The sequence below is a fragment of the Mustela lutreola genome, chromosome 6 (assembly GCF_030435805.1).
Source record: "Mustela lutreola isolate mMusLut2 chromosome 6, mMusLut2.pri, whole genome shotgun sequence".
Classification (NCBI taxonomy): Eukaryota; Metazoa; Chordata; class Mammalia; order Carnivora; family Mustelidae; genus Mustela; species Mustela lutreola.
In genome coordinates this window covers 155,513,604-155,527,648 of record NC_081295.1, presented here as the reverse complement: position 1 = coordinate 155,527,648, position 14,045 = coordinate 155,513,604, and the positions used below count along the sequence as shown (strand labels likewise).

Below are 14,045 nucleotides of genomic sequence, written 5' to 3'. Positions count from 1 at the left end.
TCAAGAAGGGATGTTCATTTGAATCCATGCCTTTCAGAGATGTGGGAGCCAATCAGGAAAAACATGGATTCTTTTATTGAAATCCCAGCTTCCTCTACACGATGCCAAGCAGCACTGAATTACGGGACTGCCATACAGCCTTTCCTTTATTCTTTCCATCACCCCAGGCCATGGGGGAAAAAAAAATCTTTTGTCCTTATTTTCACAAGTTACCACATGGTTTGGAACCTGCAGGGCTATTTCTGAAACTCCATTGGTGCGTGCCAGAAAAATCCCCTTTAAAGCACACAGTTGAATGGAACATAGTTTTGAGATGTTAATTCCCATTTATTGCATAAAAAAGATATTTAACACACAAAGGAAATGTCTAACTTAGAGCAAGTTCCAATTTTTGAGACAAACATCAGGGAGCCTGAGGCCACATGCTTTAAAACCAATCCGTTAGCCAATGTTTACTGAACACCTATTTTGCACAAGTTTCTGTTGAGGAGGTTTAAAAGTCTGAGATAAAGTCCTGTCCTCAAATTGCCCACAGCCTAGTTAGTTGGATGGACAACCCCAAACCCAGGGACCAATGCAGTAAAACCAGTCAAATACACAAGCAGTGAGAGAAGGCAACGTATGGTTTGGGTTTACAGAGTATTTATTTCAAGCAATATACTCTGCTGGTTTTGAATACAGGGATCACAGTGCCCTGAGATCCCCTGAAAATCTTCACACATTGGGCTGGATTGAAAACACAGGTAGAAATCAAATAGCATTCATGGGGTGGGGAAAGCAGATAGTGTCAGAGAGAGTCAGTTTGTAGGAGTGGGGGTGGGAGAGGTCAGAAACGTAGCAAGGACCCCACTGGGACACGCCAGGCGGAGAGGCTGAAGATGACTCTTGTGGATCCAAGGTGGGCAGCAGTGATTAGAAGTAGGGGATCCCCCTTCCTCTCCTCCCTCCCCTCTTTCTGTCCTTTAAAAACAGAACCTGATTCGACAGAGCCCTTCCCGGCGGCCAGGAGAGACAGCAGCAACTGAGGCGCTCCCAAGTGTTCCTGGCCGCGAAGTTGTCTCTCTGGGGTGGGGGGTGGGGGTGGGGGTGGGTTGGGGGGGGGTCTGGGAAAGTCGAGGGAGCCGGGCCAGGTAGGACCAGAGCTACCAGCGGCCCTACCCCGGCTTCTGGGAACACGGCTCAGCGAGCTCTCCGACTGCGCCCCTGGGGTTAAAGGAGATGCTGCCGCGAGTGAAAGGCTTTTCCCAAAGCGCTCTCGCAATTCCAAGGTCTCCAGATTGCCAACGCCGGCTGCGGGGCGCCGGCTGCGCGCAGAAAAAAGTGCCTTCTCCCCGTATGGTTAGTGTCTCCAGGTCTCGTCTAGCTCCTGCTCACCAGAAATAGAAAATTAATCACGCCGATGAAAAGACAGCACGTCCCGGGGAGGGCTGAGAACGGAAAGTGCGGAGAAGGGTCCCAGACAGAACGGGCTTCCGCGCGGACGGGCCTGCGGAATCTGCGGGCATCTGCCGTCTCCCATCCTCGCGCTCCCTCGGGCCGCCGGGAGGTGGGGACGCGGCCCCGGGAAGCCCGGGCGCACCCGGCTCGCCTCCGTCGCAGCCAGCAGATGGCTCCCGGGCTCGCGCTCCCTCGCTGCCTCACCCCCGCTCCAGACGCAGGGCCGGGGCGGCGGCGGCGGAGGGAGGCTGCGAGGAGGGGCGCCCGCCTGCCCGCCGCCGCCGCCGCAGCCCCCCTCCCCGGGTGCGCCCCGCGCGGGGGCGCGAGCGCCGGGCGCGGGAGGCCGGCCGGGGACCCGTGCGGAGGCCGGCTCTCGCGAGGTGAGGAGGAGCGCAGGAGGCGGCGGAGGAGGAGACGCAGGAGGAGCAGGAGGAGGAGACGCAGGAGGAGCAGGAGGAGGAGGAGGAGGCGGCGGAGGAGGGCCCGAGCTGCCCCCGCCCAACCTCAGCCCGGCAGGGGCGCGAGGAAACCCTCGCCCCGCCGCGCCGCTCTCCCCGCCCTCGGCGCTCGCCTTCCGCCTTCACCTAGGGCCGTAGGTGCGGCGCGGCGCGGGGCGGCGGGAGGTGGCCGCGGCCGGAGCAGCGCCGCCGAGAGCCGGGAGCCCCAGCCGCCGCCGCCGGAATCCCCGGGTCTCCGCGCCGCCGCCGGGAACTGCGCCGAGGCGACATGTAGCAGCGGCCGCAGCCGACCCACCTCCTATTTGTAACTCTTTTTTTTTTTTTTGGAGGGGCGGGGGGCGCGGCAAAATTGTATCTCCGCCCTCGCTTTCTTGCCTCCTCCCGGGCGCAAGCCGCATCTGCCTCTAAAAACTGAGGGGCTCGGGGGCGGGCGGGGGGCCGTAAATCAGAGTTGGACGGGCACTGCCCCCGCGCCTGGAGGGCCACCATGACCGAGGAGAGCTCCGAGGTTCCCAGGGAGCTGACAGGTAAGAGTGGCGCGGCCGCGGGCTCGCCGTCTGCCCCGGCGCACCCCTCCCCGCCGCCCCCCTGCCCTCCTCCCGCCTTCCCGCAGGTCCCGCGAAGTCGCGGCGCCCCTCAGGTCGCCGCCGTGCTGGGCGGGGCGCCGGGAACTTTGCTCGCGTCTCGCCGCCGGGAAAGCCCAGTTCGGGGAGGGCGGCCGTGGGGGGCAGCGGAGACCCGGGAGTGCGGGGCTCCTCCCCAGCCGCGACGGGGGTGGGGGCGGTCGCGGTGGGCGGGTTGCCTCGGACTTGGGAGCTCTGGCGGCGAGGAGCACCGTTTGCAGAGACCAGCCCCCTGCCCCAAACTCGGGGAAGTCGGGGAAAGGCCGGCGCAGGGCCGGGGGGAGGGGGTGGCGAGCGCACAGTGGGTCGTCTCCGGCACCTGCCGGGCGCTCCCCCCGTCCCCGGGCGAGGTGCTCCTCCCACACGCAGACTCAGGGGAGGGGGCGCTAGTCGCGAGTGCGGACTGAGCCGGGCGAGGCGTGGCTTCGCCCAGCCCGCCGGGAGCCAAAGGGTTACCGAAGTGACGCACGCTCCGGCCGGCAAACTGAGGGTTAATGGTATGAGTTATTTTAATAATAATTAACCTACCGATTCTCCCCATCCCGAATCTCGGGGAACCTGTGTGCAGTACCCTATGCAGGGTGACCTGTTGTTTGAGCCCTTTGAGGTTTTGTTTTTTTTTTTTGCTTTTTGTTTGTTTGTTTTGGTGTGGGGGGGCAGGGGGGTTTTATGTCTTGGGGTTTAACTTAATTGCGCGTTGGGTTAAAATGGCAGAGTTAAAATGAGGTGGGGAGGAGCGTTCTGAAAACCCAGCGTTTAAGCGTGTGTGTATGTATAGCACATTGTATTTTAACAAGGTGTGTGTGTCTGCGCGCGCGTTTTGAGCCCTAGGGACGTGTATTCCTTCCTCTCCCATCCTTGGCACACTGCGCAGAAAGGTGCTGTTTAATCCGGGCTGACAGCGAGAGGAAGTTCTGCCTGCCCATTCATCTGCTCTTGAGAAATTTGCCCCTCGGTTTCTGTGTGCTCTTCCATTAGTGACCTAACTGAGCAGGTGACACTTGATGTGAAGAAGCTGTTGCTAGGTTTCTATGAAAGCTTCAGCTTTTGTGAAGTTAAAAAAGACAAAAAACAAAAACCAAAACCACCACCACCACTAACACACCACAAACCCAATCCTAACTTTTCACCCAAATTTAGGGTATGAAGTTACCAGTCCCTTCCCCCACTCTGGCCTCTTCTCTCTCCCCAACCCTGTGGAGTAGGCTCCTGAGATAAAGCATCAGCTGCCTTTGCTCGAGTGAGTGGCCCATCCGGTTCTGGGAGGCTGAGATCTTCCCAGCACCCTACCCGGAAGAGGAAACCAAGGCCCACAGTCTCTGCAGATCCCTGCGGAGGTCCTGAGAAGGTCTGAGGGGGAGGGCTGGCCTCCCTGGCCGGGTGGGGGCGGGGGCGGATAAGGATAGCCAAAGAGATGAGCAGATTTTTAATTTAGGTGACCTTGAGCTTGGTAATGAAAACTTTAGGTAGTTACTCAGCCTCAAGAGAGAGGGAAGGGGTGGGAATAAGATACCTGGTTTATGTGAATGGTTCTCAAAATAAATCCTTTGGTATGTTGGAGAATTTGATTTCATCCTTCTCTAGGAATTTGTGTGTTTATTGAGTCTTGCGCAGCTCATATCCTTCAACGAGGTGACGCATGCTTTTGTGACATGCCTGGTCTGATTTTTCTGGGCCTTTAAATGGTCTAATTAGTATGGGACCAGGGAAATTCCTGCACCTGCGCTTCTCTCATTTCAGGTGTTCAGAGAGTTACACTTAGATCAGTTCAAAATGGCAACTGTGGGAAAACCTCAGTGTATTCCCTTAAGCTAATTACCGAAGACATTAAGAAAATGCAATTTGTTTCTCTCTGATAATAAAAGAAATACAGGCTTTTTTTTTTTTTTAAGATTTTATTTATTTATTTGACAGAGATCACAAGTAGGCAGAGAAGCAGGCATGTGGGGAGGGCAGGCTCCCGCTGAGCAGAGCCTATGACCTGAGCCAAAGGCAGAGCCACCCAGGCGCCCCCAAAATACAGGCTTTTTATTAAAAAGTTTAAATGCTAAGAGGAAGGAGAAGACTATCAGCTGTGTTACCACTCTGAGATAGCTAACTTTTAACCTTTTGGTGTTTAACTTTCCCGTCCCTTTCCATGTGGGTATGTTCTCCCCCCCCACACACAAATTTATTTATTCTAGAGAAAGAGCACAAGGGGGTGAGGCAGAGGGAGAGGGGGGAAAGAATACTGAGCAGACTCCACACCCACTGTGGATCCTGACATGGGCTGGTCCCTGCCACCCAAGATCACAGCCCCACCAGAGCCAAAACCTGGAGTAGGGCCGTTCAGCTGACTGCACCATCCAGGCGCCCTGCTTAAGTCTGTTTCTGATGTGACTTTCCCACATGTCTTTTTAGGGGAGGGAGGAGTAGCTTTTATCTGTTTCCAGCTCTGATAGAGAACTCCTAGCACAGTGAGCCCCCCCCCCCCATCCCCTTTTCTCCCCAAAGTCCCACCTGGTTGCTGGTTTGACCCGCCCCTCCCCGCCCCCAAGCCGCACTTCCTCCTGTTTCCATTCTCTTCTCCACGTGGGCCAAGTGCTTCCTTCTCACTCTTCTCTACCTCGGCAGCTCTAAACTTTTGTGGTGGGTTTGATTACCCCTTCATAAACATATTTATGTACTTAACTACATACATACTGCATTTAGCATGGATAATTTAAAACAGAAACTGGAATACATTGCAAATAGAAGTAAAAATTCTATTTTCTTCCCGCAGCTCAGTGGATGGCATTGCACACTATACTTTGGACTTTGGACTAGTGGTCTGTGTCCCACTCCTTTAAGATTCTGCTCAGGAGTCCCCTCCTCCCTGAAACTTTCGGGAATTTCCTTGTCCATGATCTCATGCTAGTGTGTACCGATTTGCCTAGAGCCATTTGTCCAAGTTGTCTAGATTGTAAGCACCTGTGGGAGGCAGGGGCTGTCTGTGTCCCCGGGCCTGGTTGAACACTTGGCAAACAGGAGCTCTTCCTGTGTCCGTGTATTTCTTGAATATATGAATAAGCCAAGATGATTATAATATAGAATACAGAGCTTTGGGAGTATAGCGGAGGTTGCTATATATATATATATTTTTTTTTTTTTTGGAAGATTTTATTTATTTGACAGAGCAAGAGTAGGAAAGAGAGAGCACAAGCAGGGGAACGGCAGGCAGAGGGAGGAGGAGAGCATCCCAGGCCCCGGGGATCACAACCCGAGCCAAAGGCAGACATTTAACTGACCAAGCCACCCAGGCACCCGAAGTCGCTATATTTTGTAGTAGAATGTAACCAGGAGACTAGCAAAAGGGCATCGCAGGAAAGAGAACAGTACACACAGAATCCTGGGGGTGTACAAGCTGGAGATGATAGGGACGATTGGATTGTTAAGTGTGTGTGCTGAGAAGTTAAACCGAAAAAAATATGGAAGACCTTGAGTGGTCTGCTATAGCGTTGGGCCTTATCCAAAAATGACTGGGCCTTATCCAAAAATGACAGCACCTCAAAGAGCGAGAGCGATGTGATCAGGCCTGTGGATTTTTGGAGGGTCCCTTTGGTGAGGGAGGGGACAGAGAGCTGATAGGTGGGACATCATGAACTTGTCTTGAGATTCTTAGTCCTTGAATGCCGGGTCAAGCCCGGGGGTCGGGAGCTGTTCAGAAGTGGTTCTAGGAGAGTGGGTGACTGGCTTCCCGTCTGCTAGAAAACAAAATTTCCAGCTTCATTAGTGGCCACAGGAGTGGGAGGAGAATGAGTCTGATTTGAGACCTGTTCCATTTGGAGCACTCAGTGCCATCCTTCCTGCCACCAGATTTTGAAGTCTCCCCTGCTTCGCTCTTGATTCCTGCTTTCTTGTTGCCTTTGACCGCTCTTTGGGTTGTCGGGCTGTGATGCCTCCAGAACACAGATGGCCAGGATCACCCTTCCCGGGCTAGATTGTCCAGTCTGGTTCTGGTTCTTTGCCATATTCCCCAACTGTGATGTCAGGCACCTGGAAATGGTACTGTTTCTAGGCCACTGTGATGGGCACAGAGGCTGCTGGGGGCCAGAGGTAACCAGCCAAGGGAGGTTACGAATTCTGTTGTGCTTGTGGTCTGCATGTAGCACTACACTCCGTGGTACCGTCTGACGTGGCTCATGTTTTTTCTCGTATGTGCGTCTGTTTGCCCAGTGGGATTACGTCATGCCTTGAGTGAACTGGTATTGTGTCACAGGCTTTTATATTTGCCTCAGCATCTGAGAGCACAAGACAACACACGTAGTAGGTGTTCATTGACTATGTGACCGATAACCGTCAGGCTTGTTAAAACAAGCTAAAAAAAAAAAAAAAAAAAAAAAAGACAAGCCACAATGATTAAAAACAACCCAGAATACTCCTTCATGTGTTCTCCCCTCTCCAGTGCTTTTTTTTCTTATTAATAAAGGAATATAATGAAACTCTTCCCTTCTTTCAGAAAGCATAAAGGATGTTATTGGCAGAAAGATAAAAATTGCAGTGACGAAGAAAGTAAAGTTGGAAGTCAAGGGAGACAAAGTTGAAAACAAAGTGCTGGTAAGTATTCTTGTTTCTTAAAATGTTTGGAAGTGAAAGTGTTTTTCCTCTTCATTGTTTTGATTGCTTCATTTCCATGCAACTCAAGTGCTGTGTTTCGTATTTTGCTGGAAAGTTCCAAGGGCCATTTTGTCCTGGATTAACTGGAATGTCTGCCCATTGAAAGGTAACAGTAGGATATTAACATTTTGGAGATTGAAGTTATTTCTTAAAATTGTCTCAGTCATCCACACTGAGTCCTCTCCTACAGCTGGTTTTCAGAGTATTCAATTTTGATATGAAATGGACTTTATAGTTATCTTTGCTGTGGCTGATTGTATGATTTCATTTGTGAGGACTTAGGGAGGAGGTTAAAGAATTCCTCTCCTATTGGTTTAACTGTGTAACTAAATGTTCTCAGATGTTACATCTGAGTCCCCTTCCAGGGGAAAAAGATACCTTCTATCTTTGTTGTTTCACAGGGACATTTGGTGTTTTAAAGGGAAATGCTTGATGCAGGCAGTATCTGCTAGTGTTGACATCGGACTTGGGGTTCTCCCAGCATGTGGGGGAGCTGCCGGGGGCCCAGGAGTTGGACCACGTTGGGCACAGAGTTGGGGAGGCCATTTTAGTGACTGGACTGTAGCTTTAGAGAAGCGAAGTGGTGGTGTTTTATTGGCTTCTTGGTTGAGGTTGTGGCAATCCTAGATTTAGTCTTGGGGAAATACATGCTATTTATGTTTTCAAGTTGGAGAGAATATTCTGTTTATCTTTTTATCAGTGGAAATTTTCAAGCATATGCAGAAGTAGAGATTAACGTACTGAACCCTGTGTATGTTCATCTAGCTTCAACAGGTTTTCATGTTTCACCGATATTGTTGGTTTCCCCACAAGCCCCCCCCAATTCCCCAGGGTATTTTAAAACAAATTCCGAGCACCTGTCATTGAAAGAGAATCTTTTGAGTATTCTGTTTCTTCAGTTGAATTTGCTGCAGAATCACAAGTGTCTTTCTGATAATGTCTGTCTTGAGAATCTTTCAGAATATCTGGCTGCCTTCCCCTGTAGATGGGAGGATTATGCTGTTGGTGGCCGCCGTCTCTTTCTCTGTGGTCTGTGTGTCCAAGGCAGAACAGCAGAGGACTTGAAGTGGGGAAACTTGACGGAGGGGCTTTGGCCCAGCGACCGAGTGTGTTCATGTAGCCTGCCTTGTTAGGGTGACCAAGAGCAGAAGCAATGGGTGCCACCATTCTGATTTATTTTGCTTTACTAAAGAGTGAATTTCCTTAGCATATATGTTACTTAATGTTATAGGATAGTGGTGTCTTGGGGAGGTGGCAGTGGAGAGAGAAGACATTTTGTTTCTGCTGTTTAAAGCCAGTCTTTACATGGATGGATCCACTTTTGTCCAACTCAGTTGTCCTTGTCAAGCAGCATTTGCTACAACGGTCTGACCCAATGCGTGGTATTATTTGGTGTGAACCCTCTTCATCGTGCTAGGAATGAGCCCATGTTATGAGTGAAATCTATAACGTGAAAATAACAAAGACAAATTTAAATGTCCAGTATAACAAAATTAGCACCATTTATAAATACTTACGATCAGTACTTAATGTTAAGGACTGCCCTGTATGCCCCATCCCCCCAACGCCCCACACATCTCAACATAAGCTGGAGTTAAGGTTGTCCCCAAATTATCCACATCTTTGCCTGTAAGCATTTATTTCCCCAAATCTGGAACCTAAGTGGTTTCTGATCGTTTTGGCATAAACTTGTTTTTGGCTGTTCCTTATATGCGTAGACAGGAATTATTAATTGAAATACTCAAGAGTCTGCCAATCTTTTTTTTTTTTTTTTTTGGTAAAGATTTTATTTATTTATTTGGCAGACAGATCACAAGTAGGCAAAGAGGCAGGCATAGAGAGAGAGAGAGGAGGAAGCAGACTCCCTGCTGAGCAGAGAGCTCAATGCGGGGCTCAATCCCAGGACCCTGAGCGGAAGGCAGAGGCTTTAACCCCCTGAGCCACCCAGGTGCCCCAGAGTCTGACGATCTTAATAGAAATATTCAGGTCGGAGCAAGGTGGTCAGTGACAAACTGACCTTCACGTTGTGTTTTTGGAGTTTCTGGATCGAGAGAATTTGTTACTGAAATGAAAACACCGGGGGATCTCTTTATAATGTTCACTTCTGACTTTCTGTGGCTGTCTGCTAAATTGGTCATAAATGAATTGGCTTAGTACCTTCAGTATATCTTGTTGGAATTTTACTTCCTTTCCCACTGTGCCTGTTCTTACCGTCCTTCCTTCTCCTAAGGCTGGGAGTGTGTGATTTTGTCATGTCATTCCTTCTTTTTACAGTTGGAGACTTGATGCGATTTCTAGCTTATCTTTTGTGGAGGGTTTATCTTCATCTTCCTCTTTCTCATGGTCATAATAGCTAATAGTTATTGGACATTGACCGAGGGCTAGGCTCTCTGCTCAACGCTTAATTAGCATTACCTTATTCAGTCCCGCAGCAACTCTGTATGTCTCTGCTCAGACTGGGACAGGCCAGATACGCTGCTTCAGGTCATTTACTAGTTAATGACAGAGCTGGAATTTGAACCCAGATCTGCCTCTCTCAGAGCATATCTTGTTTCACCATTTTTTTTTTTTAAGATTTTATGTACTTATTTGAGAGAGAGAGAGAGAGAGAGCGAGCGCGCGCGCGAGCTCAGAGTGGGGGAGGGGCTGAGGGAGAGGGAGAAGCAGACTCCCCGCTGAGCAGAGAGCCTGAGGCTGGGCTCCATCCCAGGACCCTGGCATCATGACCTGAGCCAGAGGCAGATGCTTAAAGACCAAGCCGGCCAGGTGTCCCTGCTTCATCGTTATTCTCAAAATAAAGAAAATGTCCTTCGGCTTGTTGTTCACTCTTTCATTCAATGATCAGGAGGATTTGGGCATTGGGAGGATCAGGAATCCTTGTGTTTATTTGGTGGATTGATGGACCTATACACAATTTCCAACCGACTGAGCACGTCCTGGGCACCATGCCGAGGGCAGGTATGAGACTTCACATATCCAGAGTCCGCAGTCTCGCTGGGGAGGGAGACATGTCAGGGGGCCGTGCTCTCAGCCGGGCTGTGAGCAGGACGACTGGGGGGCTGTCATCACAGCATGTCCCAGACTCAGACTCAGGCTGGCGCATCAGGGAAGAGTTCTAGAAGGAAGGGAACCCTAAGTTGACATTGGGAGGCTGAGTGGGAGTTGCCAAGGGGAGAGAGTAGAGACGCGTTGTGGACCCAGGGAACAGAGCAAGCCTGGAAGCTGGGCCGGGTTTAGAGAAGCAGAAGCCACTGCAGAAGCAGGACTGGAGCAGGTGCCGCGTGAAGAGACCAGGCACAGCGGGGATGCCTTTCCTTGCCATTGGGGTATCAGGTGCAACAGGGACGGGTTCAAGGGGTCTCACCACCTGTTTCTAATAACCTTGACGTGAACTTTATCCTCTGGTGTCCAGGGACGCAGCAGGGCTCAGAGGTGAGGAAGCTGGGCCTTGCAGTCTCAGTGCAGCCCAGCCGCTTTGTAACACTGTGAAGCCTCCGTTCCTTTCTCTAATGGGACAGGTGTACAACAGGAGCTGTTTGTTCCTGGCTGCCTTGAAGATTAATGAGGCTACATTTTAACACGCTTGGTGCAGGGCCCAGCACAAGATAAACAGCCACCAAATGATAAAGCAAGAGGAACCCAGAAACCCTGCCTTGTTTCCTCAGTGGCACCGAAAATGCCACTCCTGATGCCCGAGCATCTCCTACCTTTATCGAGAGGTTGGGCTCAGTTCACCATAAGGCCAAGGGGAATATTTATAGCTCCGTCTCCTTTTCAGCGGGATAGAGTGCAACTGATCAGATCTGAAATTCTGCAGGTAGGACTCTGCTCCCATGGGATCAGGAATGCTGGGATGTGCGGGGTAGAGAGATCTGTGATACGTTTGGCAATCAGGGTGTTAGGGATAAACGAGTGTCTTTACCGCCTGGCTTTTCGGAGCCGTTACTGCATCTATGGGCATGGGTGGTTCCTAAGCATGAGCTGGAGCATGCTGTCTTTCTCGATCTTATTTGGTCAGAGACCCTAATAACTATAGGTTAGGAAACCAGGGGGGAACAGACCTGAGGTGGAGCCTCTGGGGACAATTAAAGGGAAGATAGATAGAAGAGGTTGGAACGGGCTGTCCATCCTTAGGATGGCTCTCCTAGGGTATGGTCCCTGGGCGCTGGACTTTTTATCTAAGTGGCAGGCAGGTTCACAGGAGATCTTGTCGTCTGTTTCTGTAATTCCTTCTCTCTTGTCTGTAGGGCATGTCATCGGGAAGAGATGCTGTCTTTGACTCTTACTCCATTTTCTCATTTGCTTGTTCAATCTTAAGCCAATTTTTGTAGTTCCTGGACTTTATTTTTATTTATTTATTGAAATATTTTGTTTATTTATGTGAGAGAGAGTGAATGAGAGTGAGTACAAGTTGGGGGAGCATCAGAGAGAGGGGGAGAAGCAGACTCCCCACTGAGCAGGGAGCCCGATGCGGGGCTGGATCCCAGGACCCTGGGATCGTGCCCTGAGCCGAAGGCAGATGCTTAACGGACTGAGCCACCCAGGTGGCCCGGTACCTTGACTTTTAAAACTGTTTTAATTAGTGCATTTTTAAAATCAAGCTTTTCAGTTTGGGATCACTGTATAGATTTACATGCGGTTGTAAAAAGTCACACAGATAAAGTATCCTTTATCCAGCTTCTCCTGTCTTGCAAAATCAATGTGTGATACCACGTTCAGGATTCTGCCGTTGATGCTGTACGATGCTGAACATTCCCACCATCGCAAGGATTCCTCCTTCCGCCTCTCTGGGCCACACCCATATACCCCCTTCTCGGACCCCTGATTGCTGCTAATGTGTTCTTCATTTTTTAAATTTTGTTCCTTCAAAAAAATGTTATGTAAATGTAATCACGCAGTATATATATGCCTTTTGGGTTTTTTTTTTTTTTCCCCACCTGAGATAATTTCCTAGACATTCCTCCAGGATGTTGCATGTAGCCATCTTGTACCCCGGACCCCCACTGGGGATGATTCCATGGTCTGGGTGTCCACTCCTCCAGATGGACCTGTGAGTGGTTTTCTGTTGATGGACTTGTGGGTGGTTTTCTGTTTTGGGGTTATTTGGGGTTATTAGAATAGAACTGAGATTGATACAAAGTTACAGACTTGGGTGTGAACACGCCATCTTCCTTTCTCCCTGATGAATGGCGACGAGTGCAATTGCGGGTCTGTATTGGAATTGCCTGTTTAATTTTAGAAGAAGCTGTCAGCTGTTTTCCAGAGTGACTCTACCATGGGGTAGTCCTACCAGTGACATGTGAATAATCCCGTCTCTGAGTCTTTGACAGCATTTGGTATTGCCTGGACATTCTATTTCTTTTTCTCTTTCTCTTTCTTTTTCCTTTCCTTTCCTTTTGAGGATCATGGTTGAAAGACAGATTCTGTCAGGAGGAAACTGGGTCCCCGGTACCTGCTCCCATCCACGCTCTGGTGTTGCTGGCCTGGGGGCAAGGAATGTGGTCTCCTCTCTCCTGGTGGTGGTTCTGAAGCATGTGGAAAGGTCATCCCTGGTCTCAGCTTCATTTTTTTTCTGTTCTGTTTTGGAATTTGGGCTCTATCATCTTTGCCAGTCCCTGGTTCTTCCACACCTTCATCAAGTGGGCCCGCAGGAGGAAAGCAGGACTGCCTTTCTTCCCAGACTGAGGAGGCTGGAGAAACGGCATCACCAGTCTCTTGGAAACAGTTCATCCATTGTTCCTTTATTTCCTTTTTGCAGAGTTTCTCCAGAATCTCTTTAATGCATTTTTTAAAAATTTGACTATGGATTTGTAACTTTTGAGTCTCTTAATTAGGTTTGGTTAGAATTACTGCCAACTAATATTAAAAATGTTAAAAGGTATAAGGATGTTAGTTTCGGGGAGGCATATCCCTAAAATATTTTGGTGGCGGTGCTGTCTTCCATTAACTCAAAATATAAACTACAACCACCTGTTTATTTTAAAAAGACATTCAGAGGGGGACTATCTCTCACCTAAAAGTTTTGCAGGTATCTGGTCCACTTAGTTGTGAAGGATTTTAAATCTCAGATATTCTCAGATCTGGAAAGCATTGTGCTTTGAGACAAGGCCACATTTATGTCATGTGGCCGGTCTGTGTAACATTTTCCTGATTTCCTGGCCCCTCGTGCCTGACTCGGACCAGCAATACGGCCCGTGGCACTGTTGCTTCTTAGACAAATAGCCATCCCGGAGTTGGTGTTTTGCAACTCTGTTCAGGCAACACCTGCCTTGGTCAATGGTGTCCAGGCTTTTTTTTTTTTTTAAACCACTATTACCTTTATAAAGCACATTAATTTTCCAGGGATCCCATAAAGTAGACCTACTTTAGGACTCTGTTTTGCACATTTATAGTTGAATCCAAAATAAGATAAACCCGATCAGTGACCGCAGCGAGGCTGTTGTGATGAGTGTGAACTAGAACTACAAGGGGAGACTGGACTTTTTTTTGGCTGTGCAGTATAGAGAGACTCCCTGTTCACCAGTGAAGTGGTACAAATATCACAGCTTTTAAAATAGCTGCTTCTGCAGTCTTGGGATGTTCTCCAAGTCGATATGGCAGGAACAGCTTTCTTCTGAGTCCTGTATGAACGTACTTTGTGCTGACAGCACAGCGTACCTCTAATATGTTAAACTGGGTGTAACACGTCAGACCACGCACATGTGTTTCCAGTAATTATGGTGAATGGGGGGACGAAGTTCATGTCCGATGTCTGGGTGTGGTGGGGACCTCTGCAGAACATCGGGAAGATCATTGTCCCAGGTCTTTGGCTCACTTGTCTTTGTGGGAGGCTTTTGTGTGCCCGTTGTTGGGTAATTAGAACAGTTCCCTTTGTGGTATCCTTAGGAGTCTC

At 49.6% G+C, this 14,045-nt stretch overlaps 1 protein-coding gene across 8 annotated transcripts in view; it reads left to right on the top strand.

The window, feature by feature from the left end:
- Nucleotides 1-2,282: 2,282 nt before the first annotated feature.
- CARMIL1 (capping protein regulator and myosin 1 linker 1) overlaps nt 2,283-14,045 on the top strand; it is a 299,097-nt gene continuing 287,334 nt past the window's right edge. For all 8 annotated transcript variants that reach the window (XM_059179498.1, XM_059179496.1, XM_059179501.1 and 5 more), the window contains exons 1-2: nt 2,283-2,422; nt 6,996-7,093. In XM_059179498.1, coding sequence (XP_059035481.1) covers nt 2,383-2,422; nt 6,996-7,093 — 138 coding nt within the window. In that variant the 5' untranslated portion in view covers nt 2,283-2,382. The remainder of the gene's footprint in view (nt 2,423-6,995; nt 7,094-14,045) is intronic.